Source organism: Macaca mulatta, chromosome 5 (assembly GCF_049350105.2).
Source record: "Macaca mulatta isolate MMU2019108-1 chromosome 5, T2T-MMU8v2.0, whole genome shotgun sequence".
NCBI classification, from domain to species: domain Eukaryota; kingdom Metazoa; phylum Chordata; class Mammalia; order Primates; family Cercopithecidae; genus Macaca; species Macaca mulatta.
In genome coordinates, this window is record NC_133410.1 from 147073586 (window position 1) to 147100189 (window position 26604).

The 26604-nt window shown below is 34.4% G+C and overlaps 1 protein-coding gene across 1 annotated transcript in view; it reads right to left on the minus strand.

The window, feature by feature from the left end:
* Window positions 1-26604, minus strand: part of SLC7A11 (solute carrier family 7 member 11) — a 73600-nt gene that overhangs the window by 41645 nt on the left and 5351 nt on the right. Inside the window, 5 exon segments of the mRNA NM_001266291.1 lie at window positions 3920-3964; window positions 8992-9091; window positions 13121-13246; window positions 22258-22373; window positions 26372-26498. Of these exon segments, the coding sequence (NP_001253220.1) occupies window positions 3920-3964; window positions 8992-9091; window positions 13121-13246; window positions 22258-22373; window positions 26372-26498 (514 nt within the window).

The following is a 26604-nucleotide window of genomic DNA, read 5'->3' on the forward strand; positions in this document are numbered from 1 at the left end:
CCTATGCAAATTAACAGAGAAACAGAAAACCAAATACTGCATGTTCTCACTCATAATTGGGAGCTAAAAATTGGGCACTCATGAACACATAGACAGGAACAATAAATACTGAGGACTACTAGAGTAGGGAGGGCAAGACGGGGGCAAAAGCTGAAAAACTACCTACTGGGTACTATGCCCCTTACCCAATAGTAGCAGGATAATTCATACCGCAAACCTCAGCATCATGCAATATATCCATGTAACAAATAAAAAAAGACTTTAATTTTAAATTCAGGGGCTTCACATGTACCCCCTGAATCTAAAATTCACTGTTGGTGGGAATGTAAATTAGTACAGACAATATGAAGAACAATATGGAGGCTCTCAAACCACTAAAAATAGAACTTCCATATGATCCAGCAATCCCACTGCTGGGTATATATCCAGAAGAAGGGAAATCAGTATACTGAAGAGATATCTGCACTCTCATGTTTATTGCAGCACTATTCACAATAGTGCTGCAATATAAATACATAATATAAATACATAAATATATATACTATATATAAATACCACATTTATATATGTGTGTATATATAGTATATATGTATATATACCACATTTATATATAGCATATATAATAGTATACATAATAATATAATAGTATATATACCATATATAAATGTGGTATATATACATATATAATAGTATATATATAAAAAAATGTGGTATATACACTCTATATATGCCATATATAATACTATATATACTATACATATACTATATATATTACATATACCATATATAATACTATATATATTATATATACTATATATAATACTATGTATGCTATACATATACTATATATTGTATATATACCACATTCATATATATGGTGTATATATGGTATATATGGTATATATATACCACATTTATATGTAATATATGGTATGTACATACACCACATTTATATATATTATATATACCATATATACACACATATATATACACACTAGAATACTATTCATCCAATAAAAGAATGAAATCATCAGTTATTTGAAGCCACATTTATTAACCTGGAGGACATTATATTAAACAAAGTAAGCCATGCACAGAAAGACAAATATTATATGTTTTCACTCATGTGTGAGCTAAAGAAAATTGACCCTATGGAGGTAGAGAGTAAAATGATGGTTACCTATGTTAGAAAGTATAAGGAGAAAGTAATGAAGATAAGTTGGTTATCGAAAACAAAAATACAGTTAGATAAAATACGTTCTAATGTTCAGTGGCATAGTAAAGTGACCATAGTTATCAAAAACATAGTATATTTTAAATTAGCTAAAAGAGAAAATTTGGAATATTCTCAATACAAAACAAGATACATGTTTGAGGTGATGAGTATTCCAATTATCCTGATGTGATCATTACACATCGTATGCATGCATCAAGATAGCATAGATATCCCATAAAGATATTTTATGGATCAAGAATGCATAATAGAGATAAAAAATGCATATGAGGTTTGGCACTAAAAGTTTAGAGCAAGCTTCAAAATGGTGTAATTTTTCACATTTCTTTCAAAAGCTCTGAAGAAAAATAATTGCTTGGAATATTGAATTCTAGAAAACACTATTCTAGAAAACACTATAATAACAGTTACCTTGTTCTAATAAAGTATATAACAATAACAGTAGTAATGACAACCAAACAATTATATAGAAATTTTAAAATGACAGTTACTAATCTAAGCACTTTATGCATATTAATCATCAATACAACCCAGTGAAGTGTGTGCTATTATTATTTCCATTTTTGAGATAAGAGAATTTCTTTGCAACAGAAAAAAAAAAAAAAAAAAAAACACTGAATCAATACATCACCATCACTGTTCCTTAGTATCTGTGTGCACTAAATCATGGACCTTATCAGTGGTGTGCAACTAAGGCCCTTCATTTAAAGAAGAGAAGGAGACAATCCTTAATTGGAACACTAGTCTACTGGAATACACCAGAAATTTGGGTTGAGGTAATAATGGCGTAAGTAGCTTAAAGATATGCTTAATATTCACAATAGTATTACTGTACATGTGTCAAACAAAAATCATGCTTAAACTGTTAAATAATATTAAAGATAATATGAATTATATCTATACCACTGAGGTATCATACAATAAATATTATGTTATAGGTCTTGTCTGCAACTCTACAATTTGCCATTTGCTTATAAAAAATATTCTTATGTTAAATTCTAGTAATTGATGTCTTTAAAATGTCTTTAGACTTAACAGACATTGTTACAAACCATAATAATTTATTCCCATAAAAGAAATTCAATAAATATTTTATATTATATCCAGTAAGAACTGTCTTTTCTCTATGCTGCTGCTTATATACAAGCTATTCTCAAAAACTAAAAAGACAGGCCAACCTATTTATCTCTGTAATCAATGGGTTTACAGTCATAAGGTAGTTTGCCATTTCCAAGTAATGCTTAGAAAGAACTAGCTCTTGGGAAATATGTGTTCTCGACCTACAATTCCAGTTATAAATATGACAATACTGGCATAAATTGGTCGTATTTCTTAATAAAATAGACTTTCACGTGTTTAAATTACATATTGATTTGCATAGCGGTTGAATCAGATACCAATTGCTGGCTTGTGTGTTCTAAACTCTGACATTCCTGGTACTTGGCCAGATCTAATCAGTTTACCATTTCCCAAGACTCCAGGTTCCAGAATTTCTTAGTCTATCTTAGTGTGAATTGTCAATCCTTAGGCATATTCTTTGATGTCCAGGCTATTTCATACTGATGCACCTTTGTACTTGTTCTTTTTCCTAGAAATCAGTGTGTGTTTGTGTTTGTGTGTGTTTCTCCTCTCTGTCTCTCTCTTTCTCTCTCTCCCCACTGCCCGCCCCATACCCCTCTTCTCTCTCACTTATATTTATATAAGGAACACCTACTCACCATTTGAGACACTATTATAAACAACATCTCTCTAGATACACTTAAGTATTTCCTTCTTTCCTTTATTCCAAATTAGATAAATAATCTATTTTGGTACCAATCACACTGTTACATTTATTTGTTTGCACATTTGACTCATTGACTAGTCAACAAAATACTTCAAGACAAGTCTTATGCATCATGAAAGCTGTTCCCAGCACAGTGACTGGAACATAGCAGATGTTCAATAAAGTAAAATTAATTAAATAACTTTATAATTTAGTCTACATTTTATCCTATACTATAGTTCCTAAATTTTCCCTCTTTTGCCCATGAATTATTTTTCCCTGTAGAACATCCAATGTTTATGAACATATTATAAGAATAATTCATTTTTCTCTAAGTTAGTTCATTTTGAAAATATTACATAAATCACCATCAAATCATCCACTTATCAAGTTGTTACCTGGAAAGAAAGAGTAAAACTTATCCAGCTCCCCAAATTTGTAAGTTCCTATAACATTCTGCAGGTATTTCTAGGTTTTTGTAAGTAATCATCCAGTAATTACATTACTCACTTTAATTCTATAGTTATGAAAAAAGATTACATGAATTGTTAGAAATAATTAACTTTTTGAGTTCAAGCTATCCTGTGGGTAATTGAGAGTCCACATTAAGTTACATGTATGTGTTTATATGGGATAGGCTACTTAAAATATAACTTTATTCTTTCCTATGTTCAGGTTAAAAGACAACTTAGTATTGAAAGTAGACTATATAATTAAGCTATTTGTATATAATTATAATATATAATTATGTATATAATTTATGATAAAGTCAAATAAATCTTATCTAAGAATTATAGTGATGATGATGATGATAAGATTCACTAGCCCACACTGAATTCCTTCTTCAAGTCTGCTTTTCAAACTATGTAATCTTAAATTTTATTCTTCATAAAAATTTCAGGGTACATGTGGCTACTTACTTTTCAGGGTTTTCCACTTCTTCAGTAACAAAGTTGAGGTAAAACCTAAAAATAGATAAATAAATTATAAACTATTAATGTATTTTACCATTTTCCAAAGTCTCAAATTTTAAATATTTAACATTGAACCCAGAATTATGAAAACTATAACAATACTTATAGTAAGATGAAACTATCTAACAACTAAATACTCCCATAAAACATTTCTCTATTTAGCCATATTTGTGGAGTTTTTATCACGTGTCAGAAGTAGGCAAGTGGTAAGGCCATAGTCTCAAGGAGCTCATAGTTCATAGAATCTCCCACAGAATAGTGTGATACAGTGCAGATCCAATACTGGAGCAAGCATGTGGGAGCCAGAGGGCAGGTCTAGCCCAACCTGGTAGGTCAAAGGAGGTTTTCTAGAGGAGGCATCACCCAACTTGAACCTTTAACAATTGCTTTATCTTACCCTGGTTAGGTGGTGTGAGGCCATTCCAGACTGAGAATAGCACACGAGCACAAAAGTGTGGCAGAGGGGTTAGGCACAGGAAAATGAGCACCTGTTTAGTATTCTGCAGTACGAGTGTGACAGAGGGATTACTATAGAAAGAGCCAAACATATGAAGGCAAAGACTTTTCTACCTTTTCGTTGTATATGCTTAGAAAATTTTTGCAAAATAAAAAAATCACATATTCAATATAATCTTCTGTTATCTCATTACTATTAAAAGTAACCTTTTACATAGGTATGCAGGAGCACAGATTCATAGGTACAAATTCTCTAAAATCTAAAATCAAGTGGCTGGAATATTAGTCCATCAGCTCTTAACATACTTTAAGTATCTCTCCAGCTAAAACAAAGATGAAGAAACCTGTAGTCAGGCCTCTGAGCCCAAGCCAAGCCATCGTATCCCCTGTGACTTGCCCATATACACCCAGATGGCTTGAAGTAACTGAAGAATCACAAAAGAAGTGCAAATGCCCTGCCCTGCCTTAACTGATGACATTCCACCACAAAAGAAGTGAAAATGGCCGGTCCTTGCCTTAAGTGATGACATTACCTTGTGAAAGTCCTTTTCCTGGCTCATCCTGGCTCAAAAAGCTCCCACACTGAGCACCTTGTGACCCCCGCTCCTGCCCGCCAGAGAACAATCCCCCTTTGACTGTAATTTTCGTTTACCTACCCAAATCCTATAAAACGGCCCCACCCCATCTCCCTTCGCTGACTCTCTTTTCGGACTCAGCCCGCCTGTACCCAGGTGATTGAAAGCTTTATTGCTCACACAAAGCCTGTTTGGTGGTCTCTTCACACAGAGGTGCATGACACCTGTCTTGCTCCATCTTTATAAAACCATCTAAATTCACAAGTAGTCAGTTGATGTTCAAGGTTAAAGTGTCTACAATTTTAAGGACTGTTTTAAGTAGAAACAATTGAGGAGCTGACAGAACTGTAACAATAACGGTGATCTAAAAAGTCAGCAGCCAAAGATTTTTTTAATGACTAGAAAATAAGTTTCTATAAATAGAGATTATAGTTACACCATGAAAGCAAGTGACAATCAGCACTTAGATCTGGAATATGCACTCTAAGAGGGGTTTGATGTGTTTGCTATAAGCCTGAGGCAATGGGAAGTAGCGGAAGAGAAAAGAAAAAAAACACAAGCACAACAAAAAACAAACACTACCACCAATAAAAAATCACAACACCAAGAAATATTTCTAGGCTTCTCATGTCAAAAATAGCCAGTTCCTTCCTAATAGTTGTTTTAGAAAGTAGTCTTTTCCAACAATGTTAAAGCAAGAAAGAAAATATTTATGAAAAATAGAACAAAATTTCAAATGTTTGCCATACCTCCAGGGAGTAGAGAAAAGGAAAGGACTTGGAGCAGGGTGGTGGGCAGGAAAGAGAAAGCTTCTTGTTTTAGTCCAAACATTCACACATCCTGTGGGAAATCCACCTTTACGTTCTAGTCTCCAGGAATGAGTCCATGATATTCTCTTTGGTTTACAACACTTCAAGGCCTCTAGAGAATGCTCATAAGATCTGTTCCATCTTTTCCATGATTGTGCATAAAAGATACTGCAATGCTAGCAAAGCATTCCAGTACCCAACTATGTGAATTATTTTTAAAAGAAGCTGCTTCTTTAGATTAGATTTGACACAATAGTACAAAATAATCCTAGTAAGTGCTCTAGAAAGACTAAATCCATTGAGGATAGGATTTAAAAGGAAGAGAAAAAGACACTGAAAACGATTTTCTATCACACAATTGAAAAAAAAGAAAACCCTACCAAGCAATGTTTAGCTTTGGATCAGGATATGGGACTGAGTTCCCCAGGGCCACATGGGGGACTGGCAGATGTATTTCTCTGAATGCAGACCTTGGCAATGTTATTAACATTGTTCTGACCCAACTGTGTGACCTGAGTTAATGATTTCTTTTCCCCTACTCAAGTTTCTGTGAAGTAGCTTTATCATCCTAGAAAGCTTCTGCATTCCTCAGAGACAAAAGCCTCCTCTATTGGTGGTATCTTTTTCCGTGCTAGCAGAGCAAGGTCTCCAGGACAACAATGCTCTTGCTGCTTTTACTTACAGGCTAACAGGCTGGGCGGTAAGCTCTGATGACAATAGCTGTTTTGCTTCTGACTTATTCATTTTCAATGCCCTCACCTTTTTTAGGGGGGCGTCAAACATTGTCACAGCAGCAGCATAGGGAGTGGAGAATCATTTACAGTTCCCTACTGATAATTCTACAACCCAGTCTTGTAATTATATCTTGAAAACAAGAGAAAGGTCAGAAAGGCAGGGATCACATCTGGCAAGTGAATAAATGCCCCTCTCTTTGGAATTATTTTAGGCTCCATTTTGTTTCATTTACATCCAGATAATAACTTTTCCTCTAGAACTCCACACCAACAGACTATATTTTTTCTAAACACAGCTTCCTTTTTCTAAGACTGATGACCATAGATTAACAGCCAGATTACTTCTGCGTCTTCACAAAGCAGCATTCAGGTAGCACAACAACCTGTTATAGAAACACAGTTACTTATCTGTCCCCTACATAAGCCACTTGTATCAGATAACATTCCATTTTAAATCCTGGACTTATTTTCCAATACTGTGATTGAACCCTCAAGAAAATAAAGAAATCAATGGTTTCTTGGTCTTTCATATAGGGAGTAGACATGCGGATTATATGGGTAAAAGTATTAAAAAAGGTTCATGTAAACCCCTTTTACCTTGTAATCAGAGTAACATTTTGGGGTCAGCATCAATAAAGTTAAATATTAATACGATAATTCAAAATGAAAAGGGTCTTCATCCATGGAGAAATTCATCGGCACTCAAAAGCCTACATAAGCGGAGAAATTTTGCTCTACATAAAGCAAGTGACCTGAATTTTTAGTTCTGGCTATTAGAAAAGTAAGGAGGGCAAAAGAATATTTTAAGATTGCATGGGAACAGATCTATGGTACTCGCAGGCAAAAGAAATTTCATTCAACAGAATTAATCAAATCTCCCTTGTGACTATCTTCACATTCCACACTCGTGATTGCATCTTGCCCGGCTCCCAACACTTGGCTGTAGCTGAAAGCTTTCTCTACCTCCCTGCTTTGCTCTGGTGTCTCCCAGTGACCCTCCCAGTAGCTTGGCTTCAGCCCCAGGGCACAGAGCTCTGATCCAGGCTGAATAGCCATAGAACAGTTGATTCTGCTTTAACCCTGTGATCACGCTCAGTTCTTTTGATGTCTAGCACCACATTGTGCTTGGGACAAAAGCAAAAAGACTTCAAAAATATTGAGTGATTCTAAACTAATGCTTACATATAATGGGTATAAAAATATTCTGGGAATATACAAATATTTTACACTGATCTCCTTAGAGCTATAATCTTCTAACAATCTTCAAACGTATTTTTGCCTCACAGGCCATGTTAAGATTTTAAGTTCCCATACTCCCTAATTATCCTCTAATACTATATTTTCATAATTCAATGAGATTAATAGGGTAAACACTCCATTCATGTTGAAATATATCTATGTTCCGCGCATTGGCTAGAAGGTAAGATCTTAAAAACTAAAGACACAAAAGAAATTATATTTGTGTTGGAAATGCATTCATATAATTTTTGAGCTAGTGTAGTTTCCTAATATTACATCATTCTCACAGCTAAAGCTGTATAACAATGAGATTTATAGACAATTTAAAAATAAATATTGCCATGATTTACCCCAAAACAATGAAATTTAATCGTACTATAATGATTTTGATAATTAAATAATACCGTGTAGGTTTTCTTGCAACCATCATCTAAACTAAATCTTACAAGGTCAATAAAATTTACTGAAGAAAAAGTCCCACTCTTATCCATGATTACTGGTTTTCAAGTATCTGAACAAACAAGGTACAAGTACAAAGTTTTAATGCCTTAACTAGAAAGGTAGGTATCACAGGTGGACATACATCAAAGGAAATATATCTGTGGCATCATGATTTTAATCATCTTTATTTTTTAAATTTTCAGATGTTGGGGAAATTTTAAGGGACATGTAAGGTCCTTTTAAATGTAGACTGTCTAGCAGAGTTGACTGCATTATCTTGGTTTCTCTTTCTCTGCCTTTAGATGACCATTACCTTCTGGGAATGTCATACTTATTTCTACATCTGAGTTACTTCTCTCATGAGAAGCTGGAAAAAAGAAATCAATTAATCACTATTTGTAAATACCCTTGGAGCTTTAGCTGAAAGGCCTTTTGACAAGCGAAGTATTATTCTCTAGTACCTTACGGAACTATTATGTCCTTACTGGTACATACTTATAAGTAATTTTTATTGGATCTTAAGACCCAGCATTTGTTTGTTTTTTATGACATCAGGCTAAATCTAGCAGTCTTGACTGGAAACCTGTTATGTTTGTAGTTGTCATGTGCAAAGTAATTGGCCTGGTGGAGGGGACAATACCTTATTACTATTATGTGGATTATGCCTATTCACATTTGCCTGGCACCTTGGTTGGCACTTAATATGAGTGCATAATGGGATTAATGAACTACATAAACCACCAGATCTGGAGCTATCGACTTACCAGCCAGCATATGCGTACATCCCATAATAAAAAGCCAGTGGCAACCGCGTAATACTTGAATCTCTTCCTGAAAAGGCGTCTTTAAAGTTCTGTGTTTGACCTGTAATTAGAATAGACTGATTTTAGGATTTTTCAAAGAATTGGTTCTTATTCATTCTTAACCAGAAACATGGGGGTGTGGAGAACCATACTATTTTAAGTCTAGATTTCTTACACTCTGTTGATTACCATCTTTATCAATACTGTACCCATTCTACAGAAGGGGTTCCAAAAGTATATTGATCATTAACACTATTTCACATTTCTCTTTTAATAAATGTATAACAAGGATGAAAATATCATTGAAAAACAATCCTCTGTTTGAGGATGCCTCTGTTGTGACCATAAAAGAAGACTAAAGGGTTTTCTGTAAATTATAATCTTTATGAATACAATAGAATTCTTAAAAATGAAGATAATGTTTTGCTTGGCAAAAAAATGTGCAGAAGTATCCAAGGTTCTACCCTTAATAAGGAGGTGGAAATAAATCCCAGGACTCCTTTCCTACACAATTTACCTTTCTGCTTCCTGTTTATCCCACGTTGTCCATTAGAGGCCTACCATCTAGAACAGAAGTTGGAAAACCCTGGACCATGTCTGCCAACCCAAACTGCAAGCCTTTTTTTTTTCTTTTTTTCTTTTTCTTTTTTAATTATACTTTAAGTTCTAGGGTACATGTTCACAGTGTGCAGGTTTGTTACATATGTATACATGTGCCATGTTGGTGTGCTGCACCCATCAACTCGTCAGTACCCATCAACTCGTCATTTACATCAGGTATAACTCCCAATGCCATCCTTCCCCCCTTCCCCCCGCCTTTTTTTTTTTTTTTTTGGCGGGGGGGATGGAGTCTCACTCTGTGGCCCAGGCTGGAATGCAGTGGCACGATCTTGGCTCACTGCAACCTCCACCTCTCGGGTTCAAACGATTCTCCAGCCTCAGCCTCCTGAGTAGCTGGGATTATGGGCGTGCGCCACCATGCCCAACTAATTTTTGTATTTTTAGTAGAGATGGGGTTTCACCATGTTGGTCAGGCTTGTCTAGAACTCCTGACCTACGGATCTGCCTGCCTCAGCCTCCCAAAGTGCTAGGTTTAGAGGCGTGAGTCACCGCGTCCAGCCACAAGCCTTTCTTGTAGATAAAGCTTTCTTTATCTATAAGTTAAAAATGCCTATTCATGAAGTACTGCCCATTCATGAAGTATTGCCTATGGCTGATTTCAGCCTATAATAGCAGAGTTGAGACCATACAGCTTGAAAAATTGAAAATATTTACTATCTTTTCCTTTACAGAGAAAGTGCACTCACCCTATGACCCTGTCCTAGAGAATGACATGTTTTTTTCCTAGAAATATTGAAAAAATATTATAAAGAATTCTAAAATAAATAGGTTTCAATAAATTTTGCAGCAACATGTGAATTGAACACTTTTATTCATCACTTTTTTCTCTATTTTGTGAATCACAATGGAACTTTTTCTTTTATATCTTTTGAATAGTTTTAAAAGTCAGAAATTCAGATTCACTTTAGTCAGTCAATATTCAAGCTTAAGTGGAAAAAATGTTTCTACTACCCAAAGAAAATATCAAATGAGATTATCCAAATAGAAAGTGAGACTTTGTTTTAAAATAAAACTTCATGTAAATAAACATAAGGGGGACAGGAGATGGATGATGTGTATGAGGCACTCTCTCTTCCAAGTCAAATCTCAGTTTTTCCTGCATTCATTGCCCAGCCACAACATATATATAAATATAATATGTGTGAGTATGAAGACCAAAAGTGGAGAATGTTGAGTTACATACTAAACATTTTTTCCGTCAAAGTAAATGATTCCCAAACATAGCTCACTTTTTAAATGATACGATAAATTCAGAAATGCCCATTTTACTAAGACATCGTTGTGTCCTTCCAGAAGAAAAATATAAGTAGTGGAATTAAGAGAAAAGCATCTGTTGAATATTCTTTTATCATAATCTGTGGTCTCTTTGGCATAAAGGCACAATATTTCTAAGAGTACAGCACCAAATAATCAATAAGAAAAGCCAAATTCTATAAAGACTGGGTCACAAGCACAGATCTTCAAAAGTGCCATTTTGAGAATATTACAAAAGAGAGGTATTTTGTTTCTAGAATTCAGGAATATTTTGGCTATATAACAGAGGTCTCATGAAGATTAAAGTCAATATTCAAAGGAAAGTTCAACAAACCCTCATAAGTGAATACATTACATACAACTACTTTCAGGATATGATTAGAATAGAAATAAAAGCACAATCTGTATTAACAAAGTCTCTTACTAGAGTTTCAGATTAATGTGAAAAATGTGTGATCATGTGAGAGAGAAAGAAAATCACAATTTTATAGTAATCAAGCAAATATACCTGCTAACAATGGTCTCTAAATGTTAACATTTACATTAAATGTGGTAATATTCTCAGGGAATTTCTCTGTTGAGTGAGATCTCTGAATAAGCCTGTCACATTAAGCATTGATATCATAATTATTGATTAAAATATCTCTGTATGGTAGCCACCAAAAAAACCTCAAGATATATCACGACCTCTGCTCTCAAGGAGTTTGTAATACAGTAACATTTGAGCAACCAAACCCTTCCTCATATACATATATAAATACCCAGTAAAAAAGGAATATAGTCTATAATGCTACCTACAGTGTCTTACATTACACCAAAAAGAAAAAGAAAGAAAATATATCTTAGTTTCAAGGGATAGCATATAATCTTTTGGAATCTAAACTAGTATTAAAGAACAGCCAATGACCCAGAGATTCTGCACTTTTCAAATACTGAAGAAACTCCTTACAGAAGACTGAAGAGTTAGCTCAGAAAAATAAAGCACTAACAAAACAGATTATTGTGCCTACATTCCTAATGAATAAGATAGAAGTGAGCAGGCTAGCTCTGTGGAGGCCAAGGTGTATTAGAAGAGCAAGCTCCTGTCTTCTCTTCAGAGCAAGCTCTAATGGTCAAAATCTACATTGGCTGCGGTTGCCGGATTTCATAAAAGCATTTCCGCCAGCAGAGCTCTAAAATCTCCCGTTAGGCTTATTAAATGGGCAACAACAGCTCCCTTTCCCAGCTGCAGAGTAGCTGATCTTTCAGTGTTTGTCATTGTTTAATGCTTCTACCAACAGTGATGATTTTACCAAAAGTTGGCATTTCCTTTTGCCTGGTGCAATTCTTCTGCAACATCATTAAATTTCTCTATAAATTCCCTTTCTTGGAACAGACAATATCAATGTAAACATTAAATACTTAACATGCCCAAGTTATGTCATTCCTTTACAATCTCTTCTCACTTTCTTATTTCCTGCTATATTCCTGTTGCTAATTAAATAACACATGTGAATCTCTGTCCTCCAACAATTTCCACTGAATTTAAGCAACTGCACGTGCCTTCTTTCCTAAAACAACTAAAACTCTAAGTATCACCTCTCAACTTCTTTTTTTAAATTAAATGTTAAACTCTATAAAGCGAGGAATCACAGAAATGCAAATTTTATATTAAAAATAATGTAACAATAAAAATTAAGTTTTTACAACTATTTTAGCGTGATATAATTTTGGTGTTTAGGAATGCTGTTCCGATATTGACTCCTCTTTTGAGGATACCATTCTCAATTTAAAAGGAATAATAACCAGAAAGTCAAAGAATTATTGATCATCTTTTATTATTTTCCAGATACCTTTTTCTCTTTGATTTTTATTACTATTATTAGACAATTTTAAAGTAAAAAAAAAAAAAAGACATATTTATCTGTAATTAAAACTAAATGGCAGTTTTTTTTTTTTTCCACTTTGAGTTTTCACTTCAAACCATTACACCTAGAAAATTCTCTGATGCCTTATTTTGTTGCTTGGCCCAGTCTTAATCCTCTTTCTGCCATTCAACTGTAAAAACCAACTCACTCACAATGTAGCAGCCGTTCAAATCAATTAGATGACAATATAGACTTTAAGTTCCACAAGCAGAGACTAATTAAGGATTCTGCTAGTACAAGCAAAAGTTACTGTTAAAAAAGACCAAAAGCAGATAAGTATTTTAAAAAGCATTTACTTCAGTCCATACCTTTAATTAGTTGCATAACTCCAGGGACTATAATTATGAGAATTGCTGTGAGCTTGCAAAAGGTTAAGAAAATCTGGATCCGGGCGCTCCAGCTGACACTCATGCTATTTAGGACCATCACTACAGCTGCAAACAAATAGATGAAGTTACAAAAGGTGAATCCTCAACAGCACAAAGACATTTTAGGTCCTTGTTACTCAAAGGGCAATCTATGAGGCAGCAGTGTTGACATTGCTGTTTTAGGAATGCAGAATCCCAGGCCCTTCCCCAGACCTAATGAATACAAATCTACATTTCAACAGGTTCTCCAGCTGGTTTCTATACACATTAAAGTTTGAGAAATGTGGATAAAACCTCTGGACAATAGGAATTCTTCTCTTGTTCTCTGTATGTAAGAGTGGGCATATATTGTAGTACTCTGACAATCCTATAAAAATGTCTTCTAACCAAACCCTCATCCAATCAGATGGCTGAATTTGACTCTCTAGCTTGATGTGGCAACTCTTTTCTGTCTCCATGACGGTATGCCTGCCACCGTGGATCACACTCAAGAAAGGGCAAGACATGTAGAAGTTGGTTCAGATCTTATTTTTCATTCTCAGGACTAGCCTCAGGCAGCACTTTTCTTTTGGTTTTCTTCTTTCTAATTAGCATGTCAAGGGGCGACTTTCAACCTACTGTACAAGAATCGTTTTTCAAGATATATTTTAGGGCTTGAGCACAATATTCTAAGTGATGAGTGCAAAAGACTAACCAGTCTAGGATGCATATTAGGTTCAAGCCAGCAGAATTTTTCATTCTTACTGACGCTATCCACAATTTCCCAAGCAGCAATAACTATTCACCTTCGACACCTTGTGGAGCATGAAAACCTCAAGGATAGCGCAAGGGTTATTCATCGCTGTATTGCTAGTATCCAGCTCCATGCCTGGCCTGGGTAGCTTAATACATTTTTGTTGAATGAATGAACTGGGTCCTCAGTCAGAAAATCTAAGGCACAGGGGGAATGGTGATGCTCTAAGACCTTTCTCCCCTACTCTGCTGGGATGACTGAGGTTATTCTACACAGTGGATTTCAACTTTATACTCTTTCCACAACCTTATGCTCAGTTTTAACAACCCAAAACATTACTTTATTCCTGACATTTACAGTTATTAACTATAACCTTTATATTTATAAAGGTATATTCTCCCTAAACAGATATTAAAAATGTAAAGATATTTCTCAAAGAAACAAAACTCCTACAGAATTCTTATTATTCAAATTGCAATTGGAAGTTTTCTTATGTATAGTAATGAGTCTGCCTCACAGTTTTCATTGCCTAATATAGTTACTAGCTCACTTCAGAATTTAACAATCAATGCAAATGTTAGCAACACATAATCTTTAAAGGCAAAAAAATGGAAATAGCCTAAACCTCCTAAAGGAAGGCTAATTAAGGTATATCATTTTAATAGTTTATATGTAGCCACTTAAAATTATGAGGCAGTTAAATATTTATTATAAGAAAGGATATTCATGACATATTACTGATCAATACAGCAAGTTAGAGAGATGGATGGAAAGAGGGAGGAAGGAGGAAAAGAAGGAAGGGAGGAAGAGAGGGAGGGAGGGAGGGAGGGAGGGAGGAAGGAAGGAAGGAAGGAAGGAAGGAAGGAAGGAAGGAAGGAAGGAAGGAAGGGAGGGAGGGAGGGAGGGAGGGAGGGAGGGAGGGAGGGAGGAAGGAAGGAAGGAAGGAAGGAGTAATAGAAAGATCTGGAAACATATTTACCAAAACATCAACAGCAGGTGTTTATAGGAATACTAAATAATTTTCAGTTTTTTAAATTTATTTTTAGGAATAGTTTAATAAATTTTATAATGAATATATACCTTTTTGGTGACTATAGTTTCAAATGCTGAATTGTATATTTGAAATATACTTAAATGTTCTCACCACAAAACAAAACAAAAAAAGAGGGGTAACTAAATGATATGATAGATGTGTTAACTCAACTTGATTGTGATAATCATTTCACAATATATATATATAAATAAAATCATTACATTGTACACCTTAAAATTACAATTTTATTTGTCATATGTACCTCAATAAAGCTGAAAATTTTAAAAAGTAAATGAAGCAATAAAATACATTTTGTTTTTGGAAAAAACTCCAAGATGGGAAAAATAAGGACACCAGAAGATCCCATACCAAGTGAAATAGGGGGTTACTAATGAAGAAATATTTCAAAGGAGTAATTATGAGAATGACCAAAAAGGCCAAACCCCTGAATAAGCTACAGGGGCATCTAAGGGGGCATATTTCATCTGTGCTGGAAGTTGAAAACATGAAGGGATAGACGGGTCTGTCGTCAATCACAAAGTGCATTATTTTATCAGAGGAATCACAAAAATAAAATTATTTATGTCTCCCCAACATAAGGCACTTATATATGGAAAATGTTAGTGTAACTCTGCTCCCCACTCCATCATCCAGTGGTTCCTTTCCTTTTCTATGCAAATGACTGTGCGATGAGTCATTATACAATAATGACTATTGTTTTAATTAAGGAGATTCAACGTTGGTGTAAAAGTGAAAAAACTGTCTCATGTGGCCACCAGCAACAAAAGGGCAGTGTTTTCTTTCAAATAGGGCTCCTAAAACCCAAAGCAGTCTGTATTTATGAAAGTTCTTTCCGCAGTAGAAAAGAACTGTTATATAGAGAGAAAGAGAGAAAAAGAAAGGAGAGGAAAGGAGAAAGATAAAAAGAAAAAGAGTCAGGCAAGGAGGAAGGAAGGAGAGAGAGTGAGGCATTCTTATTTTTGGAACAACTAGCCATCTATATGTTTGAAAATAAGAAAGAGGTTTTGTTACTTTCATAAAGAGTATAAGTACCTAATGCCTATTGAAATATTTAAAAAAAAAAAAAAAACCTGGGTATTTGGGATTTTATAAAACACTTTGTAAAGTTTTCTCAGGCAAATGGAAGACATAATTCAACAGATACTATGAATTGATCATCTCATCCTGCTTTCCTCTCAGATAGCTTAACAAAAATTCTCATTAAGATGCTAGTATACTGCTGGTGGGAATGTAAATTACTATAGCCACTATAGAAAACAGTATGGAAGTGCCTTAAACAACTAAAAATAAATCTGTCATATGATCCAGCAATCCCATTCCTGGGTACTTGATTGTGGTGATAGTTTCACAAGGGAATACATACATCACACTTTATCAAACTGTACATTTAAAGCATGTATGGCTTATTGTATGTCAATTATACCTCAATAAATTTTTTAAGAAAAAAAAAAGATGAATTTTTTTCAAAGAGTTCTCAAAGCCCTGCTTTATCTGAGCATCCAGACATTGTCCTCATTATTTGGTACACCAAATTCCAGCTGAGATGCACCTGTACTGCCCTGAAGGCACAGCTTAACAAGTAACAAGGCAGCCAGTGAGAGTCACAGTGAAGCTTCTCCAGTGGCTATAACTGCTGTTTCATCATGTGTCTTTACAGTGAAATTTATGTCTATATATGTTGCTTATCCAACAATATCGAAAGGGATTTGGGATTCACTAAACGCAAGAGCTTTCTGAGTTTCTGAAACAAATAATATGTAGTTTTAAAAAATACTACCTGCCCAAACTGCCATAATGAAAGAAATCTGAGCCAGTTCTCTGGTCCTAGTTTTACTTCCTTTGAATAACAATTTGCTAATTTCACACATGAGGAAATAATTATATCAGTTTGGGCATTCTTTGTGTGCTCGCCTTAAATTTTACCAGAATAAAAATACAGGGACATATAGTTTTTATTTACTTATTTATGATGCAGTTTCCTAAGAACTGAAATGTGGCAATGGAAGCTATATCTATAAATCCTGGAGATAAGAAATACATATTTGAAGGAAGCTATATTTGAAGAGGATGTTTAGGGGAATGTTAAGGACTAAAGCTGTGATTTAAGGACTGGCAAGTAGTTCTCTCTGCACTGTGTAATTCAAGTCTATCTTTGGGTTTTGAAGAGTGAGATTACAGAGTCTAGATATATTGGGTTTTCTCCCAGGTTCAGGTTCTTCTTGGCTTCTGAATTCTGAGTACTTTGTGCTAAACTGATAAAATATATGGATACCGTGTAAGTATGTTACATGTTGAGATAAAGCGGGTTGTTTCACCGCTGTTTTGTAATGGCTGCCTGGATTCCTTTTATCTTTTTATTAGCATTCGTCTCCTGGATGCATTAATTTTAGAGAAGATATGTAGCAACAAACACTTTAAAAAGCAGAGTGACAGTTTATATCTAGGATCTCACTATTGGGAATAAAAATGTTAAGCAATATATAAATATAAACTATTATTTCATGGCAGACATTCTACAAACACTTTACATGAATAATGTTATTTAATCCTCATATCTCTATGACATAGTCATTTTATCGACCTTATTTTTCAGATGAGCAGCTGAGACTCAAGATATTATTTAACTTGCTTATGTTTGCATAGGTAGTAACAGTGAAGGTGAGTCTGGAGCCCAGGTAATCTAACTCTGGAGCCCACACTTTTAATTAGTTCCCAGGTAACAATGAGGAAGTAGTTCAAAAGACATACATGATTCCATTAGTGTACCTAGTTCTTTTAAACTCACGATGGCTCTTTCTCTCTGCAAAATTTCATCTTTATGTTAGCTGGGATTTCAGGACCCTTTGTTTCCACATTTTACTTGTCATCCTCCGAAAGTATATGATAGTTGTTCTGCAGTACTTGTATATTTTAATACTATGTATATTTACCTAAGAATTGGTGGTGCTGGTAATTTACTTATGGTAGAAAAGAAGTAGGTATAGCCAGACTTCAAAGATGTAAACAGAGCCACTTCATATGCTATATTTGAAGTGTTAACACAGAAATAGTCCTAGATTTTCTTTTATGTAATTTAATGGTGCCAGGAAAATATAGATTTCAAGAAGAATATAAAGTAATACATTTGTAGAACTGGCTAACTTTTTTCACAATACAATCGCAAATGTTATTTTGTTTGTTCCTCCCAATTACTTTCAAAAGTTTGAGAATTAGGATGGGGCTCTTAGCTCATCTTTATTTTGTATAGATAAAATAAACTAGCAAGGAAATTGGCATTCAACAATTGATGGTGTTAGGGATGGATCTGGGACTAGATCTCATATCTTAAGGAGAATATTTTTATCATAATATTCTGGCATTCAAGTGTATCATTATAAAGGGTTCAATTTCAGGAAAACAGAACAGATAAATATTTTAAATATTGAGCACACTTCAATGCTTATTGAATCTATAAAAGCAGTGAAAATTCATGAACTTCTACAGAAGGTGAAGAAAGTAATTACAGGTCGGGTGCGGTGGCTCACGCCTGTAATCTTAGCATTTTGCGAGGCCAAGGCGGGCGGATCATGAGGTCGGAAGATCGAGACCATTTTGGCTAACATGGTGAAACTCCGTCTCTACTAAAAATGCAAAAAAATTAGCCGGGCGTGGTGGCGGGCGCCTGTGGTCCCAGCTACTCAAGAGGCTGAGGCAGGAGAATGGTGTGAACCCGGGAGGAGGAGCTTGCAGTGAGCCAAGATCATGCCACTACACTCCAACCTGGGCGACAAAGGGAGATTCTGTCTCAAAAAAAAAAAAAAAAAAAAGAGAGAAAAAAAAGAAAGAAAGAAAGTAATTACAATATTGGGCTATAAGAGAGCAGTCAAATGTGAATCTATAAGATTTTCCATCTAAACTTCTATGCACTTGACATGTTTACTGGAATGGATAAAATTTGTATAAGCAAAAGCTTTTTTATCTTCATTAAATTTGACAGAAATGAAATACAGTACTTAAAAAAATGGGGGTGAATTAGTATTTACTTAACCCCCTACCCTTATCCCATTATCATCTCTCAAATGGTTGGCTAACATTTCACAAAATTTGAAATTCTTTTTTTCTATGATGTAGCAAGACCCTTCAGGTTTGCCCTTTTTCTATGCTTAACTAGAGATTTCAAATGACCACAAATTGTTTCCTTCCCCAAGGTTCACAGGGGAGCAATTCATGCAATTAAACTCTATTTTCTACATCTTGGTAACCTTCCACCCCTAACAGGTAGAAAATCACCTAGACTCACTTTGAAGAAAGTAGGATGTGAGAGATTTGCCCCTAGATAAATTTCTCCTTCTCTATCTCCATCTCCACCCCCTGTTGCTCCATTAAAGCTAAATTTTTCTTAAAGACAGTTTGACTTTCCCAATTAGGGCATCGATTTACATTACCCACCACTGAGTCATAAGGATATCCAGTTTTCTTTTTAATTGTTGCTGATTATGGAAATGCATTTCTTTCTCAGAATTTCAAGCTTGCAAAAGGAACATCAAAATTTAAAAATGAATGTAATAACTCATGGCAAAAATAGAAGGAAATGTCTGGGTTCATCTAAGATTTATTCAGGCTCCTTGTTAACTATTTCATCACCAATGTCTACTACAGAGGTTTTGTAAATCCCAACATAGTTATCCTTTCCTAGAACTGTTTTAAAGTTTAGTTTGAGCAGTTTTCATTTAATTCGCTGAAATACTAATTTTCCCTTTAAAATGTTTAATTAAATTGGGATAAACAAGAAGAGAGTTATCTAGACTTATAAAAACATAAATATAGCATTATTATTAATGTAATTTTAACTCCAAAGTGAGTAAAGTTTGTGAATTTATAAATGTGTACATGCAATCTACTTAGTCTTCTGGTTATGGCTTTTAATTGATAACTATTATTATTAATTTACAGAGCTCTCAAAAATGCTACCCCTGCTCTTCTCTTTTTTAAAAATAATATTTGTGATATGATTCTGCCTCAGTCATTCGAGGAACAAGAAAATGGTGAATATAACAATGGCTGTTAGTCCAATCCCTTAGTGGAACAGTGGACTTATCAAGAACATTCTATAGACAAGGCACTCCGTTAATGGTCTTAAAAATCTGACTTTGATCATGTCTTTTGCAGGAAGATGGATGGAGCTAGAGGTCATTATCCTTAGCAAACTAACACAGGAACAGAAAACCAAATGCTGCATGTTTTCATGTACAAAATGGAGCTAAATGATGACAAGTCATGAACACAAAGGGTAACAACAGTCACTGGGCCTACTTGAGGGTGTTTGGAAGGAGGGAGAGAATCAGAAAAAAATAACTTGGGTGCTAGGTTTAGAACCTGGGTGACGAGACAATCTGTACCACAAACCCCCATGACACGAGTTTACCTATGTCACAAACTGCGCATGCACCCCTGAACTCAAAATAAAAGCTAAAGAAAGAAAAAAGAAAATATAATGAAAAAGAATCTGACCTAAACAAAAAAATCTGGCTTAGTTTCATCTTCCTTCAGCCATTCAAGATATTAATAGATTATTTTTTCACAGGCATTTTCCTGTGAAATAAAATTGGGGCTTAAACAGGTTTAAAACTTAGCACAAGCTCACAACACTAAGAATTGTAACAACAAGTTTCAGTTCCAGGTTGTTTGCTTCCAAAGCCTAAACTGCAACCACTATGCTAAAATGGTTCAACCCACAAAAACTTAGACTGCTAGATCTGAACATAATACAAAGCAAACTCTATTGCATTTTTATCATTTTCCCATTGCCTGGAAATATATCGAAGATGTCTAATCCTCCAAGTTTAACAAGTAAACAGACGATAGACTTTTCTGCTGGAGAAAAAAATTCTTAGACTTCTTAGAAAATCAAGTCAACAAATACTTATTGAGCACCAACAACATGCTAGGAGCTAAATGAGGGGCTGGAAATGCAGCAATGAATAGGTCTCTAGTCTCATGGAACTTCAAATGATGTTTTACTAAAAGTATAAATAGCTACCATTTTTATTGTGTTCTTAATAAATTAAGTAAAATAATGCCTTTGCTGCAAGTAACATGGATGGAACTGGAAGTCACTATTTTAAGTGGAATTAGAGAAAAAGAAAGTCAAATACCATATGTTCTCACTTATAAGTGGGAGCTAAATAATGTATACACATAGACATAGAGTGTGAAATAATAGACATTGGAGACTCAGAGAGATGAGAGGGTAGGAGGAGGATGAGGGATGAAAATTACCTAATTTCTACAATGTACACTATTTGGGTGATGGTTACACTAAAAGCCCAGACTCCACCACTACACAATATATCCATGTAACACAACTGCATTGTACCCACTAAATCTATTTTTTAAATTTTAATTAAAAAAATAAATGAATTACAGGCAATAAGTAAATTACAGGCAATATCTCAGGCATTATCCCACTGAAACATCTTAGCCATACAAACTAAAAATTCTTCCATGATTATGCAATTCAGTTAGTGTAGCTTTCTCTTTATAAGTAGCTAAAACTCGGTTAAATGTGATCATATTGATTAAGACAGTGATTCAAATGGCACCCAGAATTAAGTTATCCTTTCCCATATTTAAGGATTTAGTACCTGGCATCTTTTGGGGAATTAGAGTCATATATGGCTTCATATCACTCATGTAATTTTGTTCATGTTCTTTTTGTTTCTTTTTTAAATCAATGAATATTTGTGCCCATTGATAAAAGATGAACAACTTCTCAATTTGGAGACCATAAAGAAATCTAGTTGGAAAACACTATTAATAATCAATCTTGAAAGAAAACTCTTTTCATGACCAACAACAGGCAGCTAACATTATAACACTGGGAGTGACAGCTGCTAACACTACAAAATGTATAAACACAACTTACACACCCACTACATAAAGGTAACTCCACGAATACACATAAGATATAATTCAATATATAGCTAATTTCCAATTAAATAATCTCTAAAATAATTGGGGTTTCCTCTTTAAAAGTCTTGTTCATGTATAACCGACTTAATATTTTACTAGTAAGGTGATTTTTACTATTTAAAAAGATTAGCCATCATATCTATTGGCCAAATACAAAACTGGCGTGGAATACAATATTGGATGTCACTCCAAATCCTTCCAGCAGAAATTTGGAACTGTAAGCAAGAAGAACATGACGTGAGAGGCAACCCTACAATGCAAAAAGTCTAAAGACACTTTGTATTCAATCATTTTTGTGTTGTTTTTTTCCTTTTTTACATATATAGCTATAATACTCACTTAAGCCCACAGCTGTAATGAGCTTGATCGCAAGTTCAGGGATTTCACATTGAATAAAAAATGGTTCCAGAATGTAGCGTCCAAATGCCAGGGATATCACAGCTGTAGCTGCAGGGCTAAAAAAAATGTATATATTTAGATTAACCACAGGGGGAAAAATAGCATTTTTATTAAATTTAATTTCATTAGATTTTTCTACCTTGAGTGTATTTAGCATATGCAACATGTTAAATATGAAAGTCTATAGTTTTCAGAATTCCATACTTGATTAGGTTGTCATAGACATTCCAAATGAAATATTTCCTATAACATTGGTGGCTAGTTTTTAAACTTCACATATTCTTGGGAACAAGGGTAAGTACTACCAACTTTTCCCCTGCTCTCCCATATTTGACTTTTCCTTCAAAATCCGGCTTATTACATAAGAGCTTGACAGAGCTAGGCTTACAGGAAGCCATCTTCTTTCTAAAAAAGTCAGTAAATAAACTTCAGCCATATTATGAATTAGTTAATGCCATACAGATCTAATGTGTCAAGGCATAATCTAAAGAATGAACACAATACTCAACCTAAAAAATTAGTATTACGTATTCTCTGGAAATACATGCCTAAATACTTGATGTTGTTTTACTCTTATTTTTTCTGTACAGACAAAAACTCAAAGTCAAGTGATTATTCTTACTCCTATAGTAACAATCAGATATAAAGTATAAATTTAAAAATAATATATTTATTATAATCTTATACAATTAAGTAAATATAAATGGGACAAGAATATGAAATAAATTCAAGTATATAGAAATATAGGTAATACATCCTTCTATTTTAATTCTTCAAATATTTTTATGAGAAAATTGCACAGACCTTTTCATTTTAGATGTATGTATATATGAATGCATATTTTTTCCATAAACATGCAAGTCTGTGCAATTATCTAATTTCTTTTTTTTTTTTTTTTCTGAAATGGAGTCTCACTCTGTTGCCTAGACTGGAGTGTAGTGGCACGATCTCAGCTCACTGTAACCTCCGCCTCCCATGTTCAAGCAATTCTCCTGCCTCAGCCTCCTGAGTAGCTGGGATTACAGGCACAAGCCACCATGCCTGGCTAATTTTTTGTATTTTTAGTACAGACGGGGTCTCACCATATTGGTCAGGCTGGTCTTGAACTCCTGACCTGGTGATCCACCTGCCTCAGCCTCCCAAAGTGCTGGGATTACAGCCATGAGTCACCGCGCCCCCCGGCAATTATCTAATTTCTTATGTCAAACTTCCTTTTTAGCTTCTCTTTCTTCTCGTAGTTACCCAACATTCATGCCTGATCCATAGATTATCAGAAAACCAACCACCATTACATGTTGTCAACTTTGGCTGGCTGATACTGGAGAGCAGCATAAGGTTTTTGATTTTCTTCTTTTCCTAGACACCCTCCCATCTTCCCCAAACAAAACTGTTTATCCTATTCTCCATCATTTATACAATTTTTGATGTATAATTTAAGATCTGATCATGTCATTTTAGTGCTTTCAAAATATGTTCAGGAAATGCAAAACTCCTTCACATTGCATTCAAGGCTCCATCTGGTCTAAGCTCTCCTTATTTCTTCAGTTAGCTTCCTCCCACTAGAAGGATATGAATCTTCTCTGCCTGCAGCCTCTGCAACTCATTGACTATGCTATAAACTTCAGATCTTGGTTCAATTTTCCTTTGCCAGGGAAAGCTTCTCCAGCCTCTGACTGGGCCAGATCTCTTGGAGTATATTCATACTGAAGTCCTTGGCCTGTCTTCCACAGTGCTTATCACAGTAGCAATTTTATATTTACCTATGTGATTTCTCAGCTGATAATGATTTCCTCCCACTTGACTCGGAGCTCTAAGGGTACAAAATCGTATCTATCTTAACCACAATTTTATCTCCAGTGTTTAGCGCAGTGTCTAACATATAGTAGAAACCCAATATATATTAAATATAGAGTGAACACGCAAATTCGGTTTAATGACCCCTGCTGTGTAATGATAGGTAATATTTCTCTCCTTGAAATCTGTGTTTTACAGATTATTTCTGGCAATACAAACTTAATCTAAAGGTATAATTTTAATGTGAAGTACTTAGGAACTATGGGTATTAGTAAAAGAAGAGAAGTGTTTAAATACTTAGATATCTTGTCCCTCCTCATGATATTTGTTATTCTACATATTTAAAAGGCCAACTCAGCAAAATCAGTATGTTATGACAAAGAGATACATAAGCATATTTTAAATCTTCTAGAATACAAAGGTACTTTCCTCTGTCCACAGACACACACACACACACACACACACACACACACAGAGAAAAGTAGTTTTTTTTTCTTTTTAATTAAAGTAATAAGTGATTATCAGCTACCTGGGAGCAGAAATCATGACTGATTTCACTTTAGATCTCTTTCTATTGTCATTTACCATTCAGTGGCAGATTGTGGAATAAATAAATTAATAGATGTATATTTTATCTGTGCTACCATAAGATATAAGCTATATTTATATGGAATGATCGTGTTCATCATAATGCCAAGCAATGAGCCAAAGTTACACACTAATACATGGCTGAAGATGGAGTCAAGTCCAACTGTATTAAGCCCCAAAGCCCACCAGCCTGACAGGTCAGCAGTCTAAATAAGGAGTACATGTATTTGAATGCTGAGTATGTTATACACAATATATTGTAACTTTAAACTTTCAATTACTTATTCAAAAATAATTTAATATATGCCGAAAAAAGGGCACTGACCTAAGTGCTATACAGGTTACAAAAAGATCGTATCTTTATATGCTTGAAAGGTTGGCAGTTTTAAAAGGGAAACAAAATACAGACATCTAAAATATTAAGGAAGAATAGAAGGTATCATGTTCAATGTCAAATGTGAAGCAGAGATAGCATTTTCAGAAGAATTTAGAGATGAAAGAAATAACAAATTAGAATAAACTGGAAATTAATTATGAGAAAGATAGGATTTAAGATGACCTTTGAAGAGCAGATAAGATTCAGATAACCAAAAAGGAACAGAAAGTACATTCCTGATACAGGAATTTTAGAAAAGGGAAAAAATACTTATTATTATATCATTATAACAATTTTAAATAATGCAGAGTTGTTTAAAATGAAAAAGACTTCATGAAGTATATACTACTTTGAAGATATTTTTTCTGTTAAAAAAAAAAGACTTCTAACACTGTAAAACTCATGATTAGTGTTAAGTCAGTACTAACTAGCACTTATTGGCACTTAGCCATAAAAGCTCACATGAGCTCTCAATCATGTATGTTTGGTAAGTTTGATAAGAGCAAGTTTCCCTAGTAATATCCATTAAATTCTGTAATCAGAATGTCCACATCACATTTTATAGAAGTAATTAGCCTTAAGAAACTGTGATACTCTGAAATGCTCATATGACATCATAAGCTTCCCACAAAGTTGAAGGAAATTTGCTATTCAGAGTGACTTGGCACTATTCAGTTTGATTTTAAACTGAGACAAGCAGGAATGTAAACACATTGTTACAACAATAAAATCAAAAAAGGCGTTTGGAACTGTAGTTCCTGATTTGTTTAACATAAGGAAATGAGTCATTTGACTCTGTCATGCAAACTCTGTTTTTTATAAAGTATAAGCCTTGGTGACCAATTAAGTTGTCAGGCACAGAAGGGTCTTCATCACAATGACTAAGTAAAGTTAAATGCCTTAGTGATATAATCTACAATAAGAGAAAATTCCAATTCCTAGTATAATATTTAATTTGTCTAGTTGGTCAAAAGGTATCCAGGTGAATTTTCATGTTCATATGCTTTCAGGTAAGCATCTTTCTCCTAGAAGTGTCAAAGAGGATAGCTGAGGGTTAAAGAAAGGTAGATACTTTTAATAGTTTGGCATTGCTGGTGAACTGCTTGTCAGTGACAAAATTGCATTAAAAATATCTTAATCCAGAAAGGTATTTTATCACAAGCTTTATATCCTGAGGTAGACATGTTTACACGTAGTCACATGACATGCATATGTTTAACCAGTTAAAAATAATCAAGGTGATTCATAAGAATGAATTGGTTTATTTTTTCTTAATTCTTTCTACTATGTTCTTACCGTATTATGAGGAGTTCCACCCAGACTCGTACAAAAGCTGGTAATGGACCAAAGACTTCCAAAATATACGTGTAATGACCTCCGGATTTCTTTATACTTGTTCCCAATTCAGCATAAGACAAGGCTCCTGTGAAATATTTGTCACAAAATGGTACCAATTTAACACATTTTCAAGACACCTAGCATTAAAATGGATACAATAATGTTTATATGCTGCCTGAGATGTAACTATC